We start from the raw sequence: 18,369 nt of genomic DNA, 5'->3' as shown, positions 1-18,369 counted from the left end.
ATTAATTTCACATACATTTTATTTAGACATTAGCAAAGGAAGAGTTTGGTTGGTTGAATTGTATAATCTTAGTAAGCCTCAACTGTATCTAGCACATTGGTAAGTGCTCAATAAATAACTGCTGAGTGGGTGACTGAATGAATAGACGGATATGTGCATGAGGGCATAGTGCACTTTTGATGTCATAATAAAAACAAAAAACACAAACCAAATTAATGAAGAAACTTAATGGAAATATGAGTGGTCATTTGGAAGGTGTAATTCCACCTGGTACACAAAAATAATAATTTCTAAGAGAAATTCTGAAAGAAAGTATTGTCTCTTTTTCCTCTTGCTCTATAACGTAGTATATGTGTACATATATGTTTTTGAATTATGTACAAAGACAGGGAGAGGTGATAACATATGTGTATACTGTATATGTGTACTTATGTAGACACATACATACATGTTTTTACTGTTTTATTTGGATTACTATTTGTGTATAAATTTAGCTAAAAATCTTTACCTTAAATGTATTACAGGAACTAGAGCCTCAGAATTTTTTTCTTTAAAATAAGAGGATATTTTATTTTGTTAAAGGATAGATTCTAGACACACTTAACCTATATTTATTATCTAGAACTTGCTATTAAATGCACTTGTTATTTGCAGATAAAAAAAAAAGTTAGATTTCTGTCTCCTAGAACTTACATGAACTCTGGTGATTTATCAAAAGTTGACAAAAAGGGACTTCTTTCTGCTTTTGTAATGTTTTGGGTTTTAAGTTCATGACAATGGTAACTATTTTTCCTGATACACTTAAGTTTTCTTTCATTAGTTTTTTTAAGATAAGAATGAGGCAAATCATCTGGTAGCTGGGTTTTTGTTTCTACGTAGATGGTTTTTTGATAGCAAAGAAATTAAAACCTTAGTCATTTCTAATACAAATTTTGGATAAATTGCCAAAGATTTCACTGTGTATTTTTTTTTTAATACTTTGGTATTCTGAGTAGGTGGGAGACAGCGGTGCTGTTATCCATTCTGACTGCTCTCCTTGGTTGAATGTGCGCGTTGTTCGCTTCTATGAATACGGTGCCATGGATTAAGTCTTTTCCCCTCCCCACCATTTTACCAATAAAATATCTGTCAAAACTGGAGACTTTTTGATAATTGTTATATTTGTAAGAATGATAAAGCTATTTTTCCTTCAAATATAGTAAAAGGGATTTCATTTTGGCAAAACTTAGCAGATTTTTTAAATTCATATTTTTTGAATGACAGATACGTGCTAGAAACTGTTTCAAGGATAGAGATACTAACAAACACAGGCTCTAACTCCAAAAAGAACTTATGGAATGATGACATTATAATAATATGACTAATATAGATCAAACATGATGTGCCTGTCGCTGTGCTAACTGCTGTAAGACATTATTTCACTTATTTTCTATAAAAATCTTATAAGATAGATACTATTTCCCCCATTTTATAGATAAAGAAACTAAGATTCATAGAGATTAAGTCATAGAAATAGTAGTTCTCAATACATCAGACCCAGTGACCTTTTTATATAAAATTTATAATTTTTTAAATTCTGAAACAAAATTTAAAAATTTATCAATATAATTTCAAAAATCAATATAATCCAACCATTATATAAAGGAGAAATAAAAGTAGTCTAACATGTATTTTAATAAGTAAGGATAGACACAACTAGCCTAGAATACATAGCTTAATGGACACGTGCTTTCATCTGTAAATGGAATTAGCATGAATGTGACCACCTCAAATGAAGACTGATACAAATATTTTGATTTAAATAATTTGAATGGTTTTGACATCAGTAATGTAATTTTTCAAAATAGTAAACAACCCTTGGTAAGGTTCTGAACAACAACAAAAAAATTTTACTTTGATTAGTGATTTATAAACTGGTGGTTGTGCCAGGAAATTTCAGTGTCTAGTAAAACATGCAAAAGAGTAGGTGTTTTCATCTAGCGATAAGTCCCAAACTGAGCTTTTTAACCAACAGGTTTTGTGTCTTCATCCATGCCTTTGGGTCATTTCAAGTCATGTGGACAGTCCTGTAGAAAGTAGGGTGTCTAAATCCCTGACCTAGTCCACTGAATGCCAGTAGTGCCGTTCAATGTTTGTGATAACCAAAAATGTCCCAGACATTGCCAAAATGCTCTGTGTTGAAAACTCCCACCTTTAGAAATAGTGGGGCTATGATTTGCTCACTGGCATGTCAGACCTCACCTCAAATCTCATTTTATGTGTGCTACTTAGTGATTAATGGAGAGATAGTATATTGTCAGGAGTTCTTAAGTAAATTCCGTACCATGAGCCTATTTGGCAATCTGGTGAAGACTATGAATCCTTTTTCAAAATTGTAGTTTTCAAATGCATAAAATAAAATACATAAAATTGAAAATAAGATAAATTAGGTCAATTTAGTTTTAGTACGGTAAAGGTAGTTATAAGTAATATGTCATGTTTCATAGCACTTGTAATTTTATATGTAAATATCTGTGGTTTTATTGGTGACAAAAATCTTACAGGTACTGATAATACCGCTGTGGTGTGTTGCCTATATTCATAACTGAAGGAAACTAAAGAGGAAGTGTTTTATTATTATTATTTTTAATCCAACCTCAGAGATGCTCAGAACTCATTCACTAACCTCAGGTTAAAGACCAGAGTATATAAGTGAATGCATGTACAGAGTAAATTGGGAGGTCAGGGTTGATCAAATTAACTGGCTCAAAAAGCTGTAGAAAAAGTTATGAAGAGCAGGTGATTAGTTGATTCTTAAGGAATGGTTAGCAGGCAGAAAAGCATAAGGAAGAATATATACAAAAGTCATAGGGTCAGGAAAGACCATATATGTGTGGGTAATACTAAGAAGTTTGCTTCAGCAAGAGAGGGGGGGAGAACCTGAAAATAAGGGATGGACTAAAATGTGCAACTTCTCCTAAAAACCAGAAGAATTTTGTCCTCATTTTACTGGATTTAACAATATATGTGTATGCGTACTGGGAATTTTAGTTTATCAAGTAGACTATGTGACATCCACTTTCTCAACACCTGTTGCAGTAAAATTGGCTTCATATTTATGGTGCAGAATTTTCCTAGCATGGATCTGTTGTTGTAGATAACTGTTGTGAATAAGAAATATTTCATAGAGAAAATATTCCAAAGTTTTCTGACCCAAACTTGCTTATATCTAGTTCAGTTAAAGGAAATAGGGGGAATAAGGTATGATTTTCTCTGATTAACATTATTTAACTAATACAACTTTTCTTCAATATCCCTGATACCTGCAACATCCCATGGATGAAATGGGTCAGTGGGAAGTCTCATTTCTTATGGGATATACTATGCCTTTCTGGATTAGACTTAAAATAAGTTGTTAACATCAAATGCCACTTAGAGCAGTTGTCAGTGGTTGTTAACTTATCCACATTTATTTTCAGTGAGTGCCATAATTCTACAGATCGAATCAAAGTCAGAGTGTGGGATGAAGATGATGACATTAAATCCAGAGTCAAGCAACATTTCAAAAAGGAGTCAGATGATTTTCTGGGACAAACGATCGTGGAAGTGAGGACCCTGAGTGGAGAAATGGATGTCTGGTACAACTTAGGTGACTATCTGAAAAGCAATTAAATAAAATTCCAGAATATCTGTGGCATGTATTACATGCCCATATAAATAAAAATAACCAATGCCTTTCTAGAAAATGCTGTAGGACTTTAAGCAGTTTAGTCTCACTGGAAACTAAAGGTAATAATTATTTATTCAAATTCAGCATTATTGAAAGACATTGGTAAATTTGAGATGAAAAGAGAAAAGTCTTTCACAGAATCAACTGGGTGTCTTTTAGAAGAAAAATATCCCATTCTTAATTTTTAAATCATAAAATGTAGATCCAGAAATCTTTGCCAAATGTATCGAAAACAATCAACCTATGACTTAATACTGTTTGACTTATTTCCTTTGAGTCCCTTAATGAATTTTGGCAAAAAAGAAAATGTGTGTTTTGGATATCTTTCAAATGGTGATATGAATTTGGCTTTAGCTGTCAAAGCCAAGTATATGTGTGGATTTACTCGTATGTTTACTCTAATTATGAGAATATGTTTAATTGGCATGATTTTTAAATGAAATTTTAATATGGAACCAAAAATTAAATAAATATAAGTCTCAATTTGACTTTTACTAGAATTGAATCATAACCTACGCTCTGCAGTGATGATTGAATAATAGTGAAAATATATGGATAACCTCAGTTTCTGTAAGGATATGATCCAAATTTTCTTAATCTTATCATCTGAAATGTTTTAATTAAATTTGTAAGGGCTGGTTGTGAATCAAAGAAGGGTTTACATAGTTCCAAGATTACAAAGCCATTTAGGATATCAGTATATTTTAGCAAATTAAAGAGTGCTTTTGGGGTTTTAAAAACCTACATACTTCAAGTAATGTAATATTTGACAAAGTAAAAGGAATAAGGTCACATAGAATTAATGAAACTCTAAATTACATAATAATTTAAAGAAGGAGAGATATATAACTTATCTGAACACAAAATTCAAGCTAGACTAAGAACTCGTTATCAAAAAACATTTTATTTTAAAGAAGTCTTCCTTAAAGAGAATTGCTGCATCTATATTATTGGCATGCAACTTTTACCTCAGTTATAATGATTATCTTCCCATATCTTGTTTATGCTATTAAATAGCTTTATATATGAAAATAAAGATGTTAGGCAAGGGTAAATAAACTTCAGGCCATTAATTCTGTCATACTCACAAATTGTGTTTTAATTAAAGTAGTTTGCCTATACATAGACTTTTTTTCTATAATAATAAGTTAGCATTTGAGGCAGTGAGGATTCATAATAGAAATTTTTCCAATTGTTTTTTTGACAAAACATACATGGGTGTAGTGTTCAGTTTGCCAGTGTGCTGTTAGTAAAATCAGCTACCCAGCTGTCATGCTGAAGCTGCCCTTCATTCTACGGAGAGGAAAACAGGATGCAACACGACATGGAAGCCTTTGCCTGCTCACTCGCAGTTTGTACTTAAGTACCCTCATTGCTGGTGTTTAACCTTTTAAAATAGAGAGAAAGGGAGGAATGGAGGACAAGTTTTAGCTGTGTGTAAAATCTTTCAGTGGTTTCCATCCACATAAGTACCATGTTTTCATTCTTTGTACAATGTTCCTCCTTCCTCATCACTTAGAATTCATCCCAGCATGCACCAGAGGATTTGGCCAGAAGCCCTAGGCATCCAAGCAGACCTGTGTCCCCTGAACCAATTGAGATGATGATACTTAAAATCAAAGAACCAGTAATGCTACCCTGGGGCTCTGAAAAGAAATCTATGACAAAAAGTTCCTAGGACATTCATGCAATTTCTCTTGGCCCCAGCACAGAACTTTAATATTTGTTGAGAATCAACTCTTACCCAGTCATTAAGTGAAACTCTCATGATCCTACAAGTCCTGAGGGAAGAATTTTCATAGCATTAAATATTAACAATAAAACGTCAGCAGACGTTTCATACAAAGAAAGTAGACTTCATGATTTACACTATCACATATGGCTAAAAATACATTTATACGTAGAGGGTCAGTTAAAGAAATCTTTACCACTGACTTTGTGTAAATTTGTGAAATGGGTCAGCTTGCCTCTTTATGTTTCTTCTGGGATGTGAGTGTCAAATGTAGGTCCACGGCTTACATTCATACTCTAAGAATTTTGTGACTATGCTTTTATTTCTCAAAGCTACTGATCAGTTCATATTGAACACTTGTGTACATGCCCACACACATATTATTTAACTGAATTAACTGCATATTAATTCCATTCAAATAAACAGTTAATCCCGCACTCATGAGTAAACAGAGACTGTAGGTCTTTATGAGTCACTAACAAAGAAAATGATTAATAACTTTATTTTTATAGCCAGAGCTTTGACTCATATTTTCAAGCACAAAAAGAAAGAAAAGGGGAATCTTTTAGGTAAAATGCTTTCCTGGTTAATTTTATCTTTAAGTTATATTTCTTTTAATTGCCCGAATAATTTAATTTCATTGTATAAACTAATCCAGTGCACAGAAATTTATATCAGAATGGCAGGGTCTTCTGATTAAGCTTTTCTGTATGAAGTATCTATAATGTGGTTTGATAGTCTCAAGGACACAATAGGCACATTATTTCAAATTGTGTTTACCAGACTCATTATGGCTAGATAATAATCAAACCTGATCTAGAAAAAAATGGCTTTTAGCAATGTAAGCAAGCCTCTTCTCAAGCTTTTGAGAAATTGTATGAGAAAGATGGTATTGTCAAAAATGACAGACCACTTTTTGCTTTCTCAGAGAAACGCACAGATAAGTCAGCTGTGTCTGGAGCCATTCGATTGAAAATCAATGTGGAAATAAAAGGAGAGGAGAAGGTTGCTCCGTATCATATACAATATACATGTTTACATGAGGTAAGTAAATTTAATTGTATTAATAATAATAATAATAAAACTTAGAATTTGGTCTTGATTATGGATCATACAACAAAATATTTGACTTACAAATACAGTTCAATTAGGTTTGTGGAGTTGTTCCTGGAGTTCTTATTCTATACTAAAGGGGTAATGAGCCAGGGTATCACACAGCCTAAGAATTGACCCCGGAAGAGAGGGCAGGTGTCCTCTACAGATATTAAGAAACAAGGCAATAAGACAATGATGAATAAGTAGACCAAATGAAATTATCATTTTTCCAAGGAGGGCAAAGAATATTAAAAAGCATTCATTGAAGAAATGTCATGGCAAATATTGAGGAACCATTAACAATATAGTACTTTCATAATGTAGGAGAGGATCCAAATCATGATTGTTTTTGAGAATTCTGAGTTAGTGTTCAGGTTTTAGTGAAGATTTAATTAGAAATATCGTTTACAACTAGAAATATGGAATTATTGATGTTGTATCAATGGCTTTTGGGAACCAATGGAATACACAGTAATTTTTTTCTTCCTTTTTCTGAGTACAACAAAGGCTTCATGCATATTGAAGCCTTCTCCATTTTAACTACCTTTTCACACATATCTGGGGATGAAGAGTGTCAGAATGTAGTTACCCACTCCTCGTATTAAAGAATATACCCACACAAAAGTAGGGCCTGGCTGGCTTAGAGAGGTAGAGGCCACCAATTTTGAATCTAAAGGGCAGAATCACCAGTCCCCTTTTGTCTGCGTGTCTATGCCTCAGCGTAGATACACAGACAAATCATCTTGAGCTTCCATTGAATACTTTGCATCGAAGAACTTAAAGGAGTTTCCAGAACCTTTCTCTGATACAAGTGTCCGTTACGTCATGTATCAAAAAATATGAGGCGAAGCTGAGGAATGCACCTTTCCCTGTGTTCAAAGAGAAAATACCTAACACAGAAAAAGATAGTTGAGAGAATCTTTGCATATTATTTTTCCTAAATGTATTAATATCTATGAAAGTTTATATGTGTCATTATTTGCACTCCATTTTACTAAAGAAGGAATGAGGAATAGTCTTTCAGTCTTTTGCACATTACACAGTAATTAAATAAAGGACCTAAGCTTAATTTTCTGACTACAATCTGTCCAGTGTTATCATTCCTTCAAGAAAGGTTAAGTTTTCAGAGCCATTAATGGGACTCCCTTGAACTGGCAGGATGGGGAGCCAACTCTGGCCTTACAGTGTGGGCAACTGCGATTTGGGATCAGGGAAATAACACCATGTGTCCCCAAAAATAAGACCTAGCCGGACCATCAGCTCTAATGCGTCTTTTGGAGCAAAAATTAATATAAGTCCCAGTCTTCTTTTATTATAAGACCCGGTCTTATGATATGATATGATATGATATGATATGATATGATATGATATGATACTGGGTCTTATATTAATTTTTGCTCCAAAAGACGCATTAAAGCTGATGGTCTGGCTAGGTCTTATTTTTGGGAAAACACGGCATTATGCTTTGTTTTTCAGTCTTTTCTGCTGGCCCAAGAACCAAAAAGAACTGAAATGCAAGAAAGTGTCTTTCATTGACCCAGGCTGCATACATGCAGCAGTTTCTAAACTTATTAGAAGCAAACAAGAAATTGTACATAGTGAGTTATTCCATTACAAAATTCTCAAACATTCATTTTCAACCTCAATTCATTGTTTTGAAGCCAAAGCCTTTGGTATCATTTACATACTTAAAAGATGTAGTAACATAGCCAAAATCAGATTATTCATCCAGGGCTCTAGAATTGACTCAGAGCCCATGAATGTGAAATACGTTCTAGCATTTACAAATGTTTACATACAAAAACTTTCACTTCCTTCAAAAATGATTTGGTATGTATGAAACATTTGAATCATTGATTCTGTATAGAACCAGGGAGAAATAAAGTCAAAATTTGCCTAAAGATGAGGTTAGTTAGAATGAAAATCCAAGCTATTCCTACTGCTTATAGATGCTGATGAAACATTAGATGCAATTACAAAGCAAGTGTAATTTACTGAAAGTTACAGTTAAATATTTCCGGCCTATTCTAAGGAATTACTGAACAATTGAAAACCACTTACTTTTAGAATCTGTTCCATTACTTGACTGAAGTGAAATCTAATGGTGCAGTGAAAATCCCAGAGGTCAAAGGGGATGAAGCCTGGAAGGTTTTCTTTGATGATGCTTCCCAAGAAATAGTCGATGAATTTGCCATGCGCTATGGGATTGAATCCATTTATCAAGCAATGACGTAAGTACTATAAAACATCTGTGTTCAAAAATCTCTGTTGAAATCTGAAGGAAAAGAGTGTCCATCTCCCTTCTAATACAAATGAAATTTGGTTAAAAAGACAATTGTATTTTAATATGCCAGTTAGATGCTGGCTACCCTCTCTTGCATCTACCTATAAAATATTAAAGATTTGGTAATTCACTACCACTATCTTCCCAGCCCTTAGTGTGTTCTCAAGGTGAGGTCCCTTGACTAGCAACATTAACAGTACCTGGGAATTTAGAAATGCAAATTCTCCAGCCTACCCTAGACCTACTAAATCAGAAACTCTGAGGGTGAGGCTCAATGATCTGTGTTTTAACAAGCCCTACAGGTAATTCTCACATACTCTAAAGTTTGAGAACCAATGCCTTATGCGATATCTTAGGAAACTAAAGCCTGATGATGAAGTGCATTGTCCAAAGTTACAAAGCCTATTAATGTCAGGGACATATCTAGAGCCATTACATTCTCTTGACTCTAACATTACACTATATCATTCCTTCCTATATTTATATCATTGCTGCTAACTCAGTAAAACCAAGATTTACTGAGTACCCATAGAATCCAAACACTACAGTAAATATAATTCTACAGAAGTGACTCAACAAACACATAACAATTACTGAGGAGTTTAAGGATTTAGAATGGGATTATTTGTCTATAGTTTACCTTTTGAAACCTGATCTAAGATTCTAAGTGCACTTTTTCATATATATGCCACGTATAATATGTAACCAATAATGTACATACTGGGTCTTATACCGTATTTCCCCAAAAATAAGACCAGATCTTATGTTAATTTTTGCTCCAAAAGACACATTAGGGCATTTTTTCAGGGGATATCTTATTTTTTCATGTACAAAAATCTATATTTATTCAAATACAGTCATGTCATCTTCTGGAACATTGTCATAATGTACTAAATGTGTCCGTCTGGCTGACGATCTTAACTGGGGCTTATTTTCAGGGTAGGTCTTATTTTTGGGGAAACATGGTATATTAGAAGAGAGTTCTTTCATATTAATGATCAAATGATGTTTTCAAATGAACCAAATAGATACTGGCCCAGATAATCAGTCATTTTCAACCATCTTAATGATGTATGTGTATTGCACCAAAATCAGTGCTCTTCTTCAAAGTTTAATGTTCATAGCATTTGATCACCAATCATAATTCTGGAACAGCATATGTAAAAATTAATTTCTTTAAATGTTTTGATGAAGTATGTGTACTTTTTTCACTTTACAAAATGTTCTACTGTTAAATAATAAAGATGTATAGATTCTTAGACATGAAAAGAAGGTTAGAAGTCACCAAATTGAACCTCCCTCCAAATCAGGAAACCCTGTTATTGCATCCTGACTGGTGGGCCTCTTCCTTCTGCTTTCTTACATCCAGTAACAGGGAGCTCACTCCTTTAGAGATACCTGTTTGTAATTGAGTAGCTAAAATGGAGTCTGTAACTTTGCCATCTGCTGCATCCCTTGTCAATGGCTATAATAATTCAGCAGAATACCTAGTAAAAAATTGTACAATTAAAATGGAACTATTAACAGTCTAAAGTAAACAAAGTATTCTGACAAAAGAGATGTGTAAAAAGCACAAAAACAAATAATACCTTCTGGAAAGAATCCCGGCAAAGGAAGGATCACGTTAGATTTATTGCAAATATCTCTGTGAGCTGATTCAGATTTCTTAATTTTCATGTTTTTTATATTCTGAACACAATCACGTTAATATGAAAAAATGGTAAAGGTCTGATAGTTTAAAAGAGGAGAGTCATCCCTCCTTCATTTTATCACTTATATTTTTCTCTTATCTTTTCACCTATGTAAACAGCAACAATAAAACAGTGTTTTTGGATACTTATTGGTATCAAATGACCTGCAGGTGAATTTGGTCCTATCATATTTATAATACTCAATTTTGACAAAGTCCCTCCTCACACTACAAATTAGTCTAAAGCAGGGGGTTGGCAATTTTTTTTTTTCTGTAAAGGGCCAGATAATAAATATTTCAGTCTGTGTTTCCTGTGATCTCTGTCACAACAGCTCAACTCTGCACGCCTAGTGCAAAAGCAGCTGTAGTTATCAAGTAAACAAATGGGCATGGCCATTGTTCTGATAAAACTTTATTTTAAAAACAAAAACTATGGACTGGGCTTGGTTCTGGACCCCAGATTGTCAACTGCTGGTTTAAAGAGTGAAAGCAGGACAGGTAGGCCTCAGGAAAAAGAATGCCTTATTTTTGTGTGTGTGATAAATTGACAATTGCGTTTTGATAACAATATGTGGCAGATTCTGTCTACTTGTGGTTACACTTTTGATTTGATATTGATATTTTTGTTTAATCAACGTTTCTTTTAGCATTAAGTGTGCCAAGATGTCCCTAACATTTCCCTCACCTTGACCAAACTTTAGACAGGCATCTTTCTAACTCAAAGCCCCAGATCTCCTTCTCACTTTCATCCTCACAGAATCCAGAGGCCTCTAACCTTCCTTTTCTTAGAGCACTTACTTTAAAAAGCTTATGACTGTAAATTCTTTCTCTGACCTTTTGAGATGTAAACCTTTTAAAAGACACCTGTCAGTTTTACAACCCAGGACTGGCTTTCTCAAGAACCTGGGCGAGCGTTTTGAAGGTAATCATCAAGGAAGGTGAGCCCCTGTCTCTCAGTGTCTGTGGGAGGATAGAAGCCTAACGGGTCCCAGGGGCCTAGCTCCAAGGTGTAATACTACCTCCGGTCCAGAGGATAAGAGAAAGTGATTTTTTTAATTTAGGTAAGGCCCATTAGCAAACGCCAGTGACTAGGATTCTACCCACACCAACTCTTAAAAACTTTCCGCTCCATTCCGCACTTCAAGTTTTAAAACCTTTTGCATCTTTCATTTCAGTAGAGTTGAGTTCAGACTGAGTTCTGGTTTATTTTTCTTATAGCATAGCCTTGAATAAAAATTTCCTTTGCTAACTTTGTCCACTGCAATTTTTGCTTTAATGGTACAAACTTTACCACCTCATCAGAAAAAAAAAATGCTATTTTTTGACAATCTATAATTTTTTTAATAATTTCTTTTGTATTTCAATTATAGTTATATAAAATATTATATTGGTTTTAGGTGTACAAACTAGAATTAGACATTTATATAACTTAAGACGTGATTATGCTAATAAGTCTACTACCCATGTGACAAGATACATAGTTATTATTATTGACTATATTCCCTGTGCTGTACCTTATCCCCATGACTATTTTTATAACTGCCAATTTGTACTTCCTAATCCATTCCCCTTTTTCAACCATCTACCCAACCCGCTCCCATCTGACAACCATCAATTTGTTCTCTATCTATGAGCTTGTTTCTATTTTGTTTGTTTATTTATTTTCTTCTTTAGATTCCACATATGAGAGAAATCATATGATATTTGTCTTTCTCTGCCTTATTTCACTTAGCATAATACCGTTTAGGTCCATCTATGTTGTTGCAAATGGCACTATTTCATTCTTTTATATGGCCGAGTAGTCTTCCATTGTTTATATGTACCATATTTTTATACATTCATCTATCGATAGACACTTACGTTTCTTCCATATCTTGACTGTAAATACTGCAATAAACATAGAAGTGCATATATCTTTTTGAATTGGTGTTTTGAGTTTCTTTGAATAAATACCCAGAAGTGGAATTGCTGGGTCAGATGGTAATTATATTTTTAATTTTTTGAGAAACCTCTATACTGTATTCCATAACGGCTGCACCAATTTACAATCCCACCAACAGTTCATAAGGTACTATTTTTCTTCACATCCTCGGCAACACTCATTGTTTGTCGATTTATTGATTATAGCACCTCACACCTGTTAAAATGATTGTCTCTTTGTCCTTTTCAATTTGCTTTTCCCTGATGATTAGTGATGTTGAGCATCTTTTTATATGTCTATTGACCATCTGTATGTCCTCTTTGGGGAAATATCTATTCAGGTCCTCTGCCCATTTTTTCATTTGATTGTTTGTTTTTTTGGTTGAGTTGTGTGAGTTCCTTATAATTTTGGATATTAACTCCTTATAAGATGTATCATTGGCGAATATCTTCTCCCATTCAGTAGGCTGTCGTTTCATTTTGTTGATGGTTTCCCTCACTGTGCAAAACTTTTTAGTTTTATCTCATTTATTTATTTCTTCTTTTGTTTCCTTTGCCCAAGGAGACATACAAAAAAAAATTACTAAGAGCAATTTGATAATTTGATAACTCTTAAAAATGTTTGCCATCAACATAGATATGATCCCTTCATTTACTATTCATTGGTGATCATTAATGGTTGAAAATTAATTGTTTTTATATAAAAATATACATTTTATAGTTATACAATAAGATTATAATTATATGTATAATCATTTATAAGAGAGATAATAAAATGAGTTACTTAGAGGGGCACTTGAATTCTGTTCAAAGATTTACAAATTGAAATCTTGAATTGAGACGTCACATCATGTATTACTGCTTTATAAGAAGATCTGAGTGCCTGATAGAAACTTAACACATATTTGTAATTGAATGCATCAAAATCAAAATTTATTATTCAGAATCGCATTTATTCTCAACTTCACCTGGCATATCTCTTCATGTCAGACATTTTCAGATGTCAAAAGCAAGCAAAGCGGAACTGAGCAGCTTAATTAAATGGATGTATGTGTTTTACCATTTATGTTGCATTTAAGTGTTTTAGAGCCTATCATATTGATTGGTCATTTCTAATAATTTGGAGAGGTTTCAAAGTACTGACATTCTTTTGTTCAGTGTTGAACTTTCAGATCTGTTTTTGACCATATTTTCCAAATGATACTTTTGTAACTGAACTGTAACTTGAGTCGTAACCTATTGTTGGCCAATGAGTTACTCATCAAAAAAAAAAAAAAAAAGAAAGAAAGAAAGAAAAAGAAAGAAAGAAAAAAAAAAAAAGAGTTGACGAATAACCAACCATATCTTTACATTTAAACTGGTTTCCTATTGAATCAACATTTTTCTGTTGTTTTGAAAACTTGCTTCAGAAGACCAAAAACCATAACAAGACAACCAACCAACAACAGCACATGACTAGATATGGCAAGCTTCTCTCAGGTGTATTTTCTCTTAATTTTTAAAAACAAAATATTGGAGAACTTAGCCTTAAGAAAGAAATAAATGCCCTGCCTGTGTAGTAATGACACTTAGAAGTTTGAGAAAGAACAAAACTGCTTAATTCTTGTGGATTTTCCTAATCATCATTTGATTCGAAAAATAAATCAAATATCAGTTTTGATGTTTAAAGTCCCCTTATGCTTAGCCAAATCCCCAGGTACCTTCGTAACCTTCCTCTTTTATTAGGAATACTCCCATTTCTTTGAAGATAGATTTGGAGCAGAAATAAATCAAGGGAAAGTGTCTATTAAGTCAGAGAACCTGCTTGCAAATTGTTAAATTTTCCTCTAGTGTATTTTTCATCATAAAAAGGAGGCTGAATCTGCTTTGCTGGTAAATAACCTATACATTAATACTAAACTTCCCAGTCCTCCAAGGTATCTCCTACTTACTGTAAATGCTCTCTCCTTTTACCACAGAGCATCTTCTGTGGTAAATTGTGTGGGCACAATTTATTGGCCCCATTTATTGCATAAAAATGTGTCCTTTGTTTTGGAACATTCATGAGAAGGAGAAAAGGGATAACAGTTTTCATATTTGGACAAGCGATTGATCAAGGACCTGGGGAATTTGTCTTCCAATGGCAAACAGAGCCATGTATCTAAAATAAAAGCAGTTTTCCAGTTTATGACAGTTGGAATGAAAACATGTTCCCCTTTCAAAGGAGCACGCGATTCTACATACCGTGTTTCCCCAAAAATAAGACCTGATCTTATATTAATTTTTGCTCCAAAAGACACACTAGGGCTTATGTTCAGGGGATGTCATCCTGAACAATCATGCTAGGGCTTATTTTCTGGTTAGGTCTTATTTTGGGGGAAACACGGTATTTAGCATCATGAGGTCGGGCATAAAACCTGTTTCCATCATGAGAATTTGAGAGTTCTTGATGCATTTCATTTATTTATACAAACATTTATGTTCTTGATAAGGTTCTGACAGACGAACTCTTCGCCCCTTATCATATGCATGGAATTTCATGTCAAGCATTAAGGATTAAATCATCTTCTGGAAGTGATTTGTGTCAAACAAATATGTTTTAACTGAGTATTTAATGAGTTTTGCATTTATTGTAAAATGAAGCCCACGGTGTCTCACAAACCTGAGAGTATGTTAGACTATTGAGTCATGCCTCTGTAATACCAAATGAGAGAAAAGCATTAGGTCAGTGCTTTGTGCTTTGGCATGCTTAACAAACATCCTGTACTTTGGCCCTGGCCATCTTAACTTAATTCACATTTGAACCAGAACTGTTGGGATATAGTTTACTTTAAAACCACTAGTCTATTTTAGCCTCTTAAGCCATGAACCTGCTTTCTAAGGAGAGTGCTGCTCAACTGAATCATTCATTCCTTTTGGAAATATTGATTGAATGCCTGTCATGTGCCAGGAAGTTTTCTAGACAGTGAGGATACATCAGGGAACAAGAAGCCAAGGTGCAGTCTCTCGTGGAGCCCACATTTCAGAAGATGTAACTGATTTATTCCATAGACACCTTTTAATAATCTAAGTAAGAGGAAGTATACAGGACAACAGAGATACATCAATGAAAGATAGCTCTTTTCCCCAGTGAGCTCATTACCTAGGGGTAACAGGGAAAAGAAATTAAATAATAACAAGACAGTATAATGGAAGTATGCATAGGTGCTATAAAAGCATAAAGCCAGTGATGTAGGAATATTTCTCTGTGAGTCCCCAAATGATGTAGGGTATTTTTCAGTGAGTGAGTGCCCGGATCGTGTCTCATGAGACCAAAGAATGGAAACATGGATGCAGGAAAGGCAAAGAGTTTTAAAAAGAGGATAGTTTATTAAAAGCAAAGGGCCAGAGCTCCCGAGCGGGAGGGGGTCCCAATGGGGGTGCCCAGGGACTGAGGCAAAAGTTCTTGCTTTTATACTTTCCCTTGCCTGCTCGGGGAAGAAGGCTGGAGCCTTCTAATGGAATTCATCTATCAGGTTTGTCCTGTTTGTACATCCTGAAGGGATTAACAAATCCATCCTTATCTATTAGATCCTAAAGGGATTAACGAACACATCCCTCAGATCTCTTCCTTTGTCCGGCTAAAAGTGATTTATGAGAATTTATGAGATAATTTATTAACCTCAAGGTGCTTCTCATATCTGTGTCCTGGAGTGAAGGAGACATTCCAGAACCTGGAGTTTCAGGATATGGCTGCCTTTTGCTTATTCCACCAGGGACCTTCCTGTTTCCCTAACGACATGCTAACTAACCTGTCTCACTAAGACCAAATGTCAGAACAGATGAGGTGTCAGAGAAAGCTAATGGGCAGCTTGAAGATCCCATCCTTACTTGCTCTTCAACTTCCATTATTTCTCTAAACCTTATGCATTTCATTACTTTCCTGCCCGGCTCCACTGTCCTCACAAACCTCCGTAATTGATCTCAAGCTATCCATGGTATCTATGAAAAGCTGTGAAACTTTTGGCCGAAGAAGAAGTGATCCATAAATGTCAGAGTCTTTCTTTAGTAGCAAGAATGAATAAAATATTTCCTTATCACTGAAATGCATGCTAATCTGATTGCCAGGAACAAATGTGATAAATGTCCTTTTAGTGTATTTCAGAAATACAGATAATCTTTCCTTTCATCTATTTCTCTGAAAGCCTTCTGAGGATCTAAGAATCTTTGTCTCTTTGGTGCTTCTTTCCAATCACCCTGCTCTTATTTTCATGAAAAAATAATTGATTTTTAAATCCTTTGCATCAAAAGCATTTCCATCCCTTGAAAACCACAAGATGGCTGTGATTCGGTACAATTATCCATGAAAAGGCAGGTGAGTTAGATGATTTTTTCCCCCATTAAGATGCTTACAAAACAATAGCATGTGAGTTGAATCCAGATGTGTAATTTGAGGTACACGACTTCCCAATATTTTGCCAGTAATATTCTGAGAACTACTGGTTGAGAGTGTTGTAGCAGTTGCTTCAGCTGGAAACATGCCAGTAACTATCTCATTACTGGCAATTTAAGCATCATCTTTTTGGAATTCGTTACTCCAACTTTTGCCATGGAACTGAAATTCCATTTGCTAAATTGGTCTGACACTAACCCCATTTTCTCGCAAGAGCAAAGTCAAGTGATTTTAACATCACTAACTAATTGTTTTTAATCAAGTCTTTGCAGGGAAATGTTAAGCATTTCCAGAAATTACAGTAACCACTTTCTGACCTTTTTTATTTGAAGGTGTACTCTTTGAAGGGGTCATTTGCTGCAGCCATTCTAAATTGTTACTTGTAATTTTAATTCCATTTCCCTTCTTCCCCTTAGAATAATTTAAGCAGTATTGGAACTGCAGCATTTAAAAGGAAGTGATTTTCAAGGAGATGGTTAGAAACAAGAAAGTTGGCGTTGGTAGTAACTTCACATAAAGAAAGGGCATACAAACTCAGGGGCAGACAGACACTTTGCCAAATTGAAGACTATGTAGAAGCCTGTTAGCTGAAAACTATCAAAAAACAAAAGATGCTTTAGGATGACTCCCTTGTCCTCTGCTTTCTCTACTAACCATGGGCATCGATAGAATTAAATGTTGATAGTAGGAAGAAGTAATGTGCATGACTGGACACGGTGTGCTATCTGTGTTCAGAGATGCATGGCATGTAGAGCTTGTAAGGATTAGACCTTCATTTTACAGATGGAGAAACTGAATCTAGGAGTGAGGAAGTTACTTTTCTAAGGTCACAGAGCAGGACTAGGATTAGAATGAATCATTTCTAAGCCGTGGTACCTATAACTCTATTCACCTTCCAGAATCCCTCTATTGTCCATCCCACATACAAAAAGGAAAGTAATATGCTGACCATTTCTTCGCTTTTCAAGAAGTCTGTCCTCTAACCATGATTAATACTTTCCCTCTTTGAAATGTCTTTTGTTTTTCTCTTTTCCCCCCTTCAATTATCTAAGAAACGTGTACTTTGATGCATACTACTACCTTTATTGTACCAACTGCCTAATTACTTATCATTAAGGGTTAAAAGTGAACATGAAAGGCAAGTTTGATGTAGACTTTTTTTTGGTACCAAAAAGTACTGTCTTTAACTTACCATGTTCCTACTCACAGTTTCTAGAAACGTCAGGTATTTTTACCAACCAGAGAGAAGATTATACTCATCATAGTGACCTGGAAATCCTGTTTCTGAGTTTTAGTGTTTTGTTTATTTTCAATTAATAGCAAATGCTTCAATTTTTATGCATATCTTTATTTTTTTAATTATAGTTGACACACAATATCGTATTAATTCCAGGTGTACAACATAGTGATTAGACAGTTATATAACTTTTGAAGTAATCACCGTAAGTCTAGTACCCGTCTGGCACCATCTATAGTTTTCACAACATTATTGACTATATTCCCTATGCTGTGCATTACATCTCCATGA

The 18,369-nt window shown here is 34.5% G+C and overlaps 1 protein-coding gene across 5 annotated transcripts in view; it reads left to right on the top strand.

The window, feature by feature from the left end:
• The window catches only part of UNC13C (unc-13 homolog C), a 498,413-nt gene that overhangs the window by 247,576 nt on the left and 232,468 nt on the right, over positions 1-18,369 (top strand). For all 5 annotated transcript variants that reach the window (XM_033109141.1, XM_033109144.1, XM_033109142.1 and 2 more), the window contains 3 exons: positions 3,459-3,628; positions 6,370-6,485; positions 8,604-8,767. In XM_033109141.1, coding sequence (XP_032965032.1) covers positions 3,459-3,628; positions 6,370-6,485; positions 8,604-8,767 — 450 coding nt within the window. The remainder of the gene's footprint in view (positions 1-3,458; positions 3,629-6,369; positions 6,486-8,603; positions 8,768-18,369) is intronic.

This window comes from Rhinolophus ferrumequinum, chromosome 6, assembly GCF_004115265.2.
Source record: "Rhinolophus ferrumequinum isolate MPI-CBG mRhiFer1 chromosome 6, mRhiFer1_v1.p, whole genome shotgun sequence".
NCBI lineage: Eukaryota > Metazoa > Chordata > Mammalia > Chiroptera > Rhinolophidae > Rhinolophus > Rhinolophus ferrumequinum.
The sequence above is the reverse complement of the archived record's forward strand: the minus strand, read 5'-3'. Positions and strand labels throughout refer to the sequence as shown.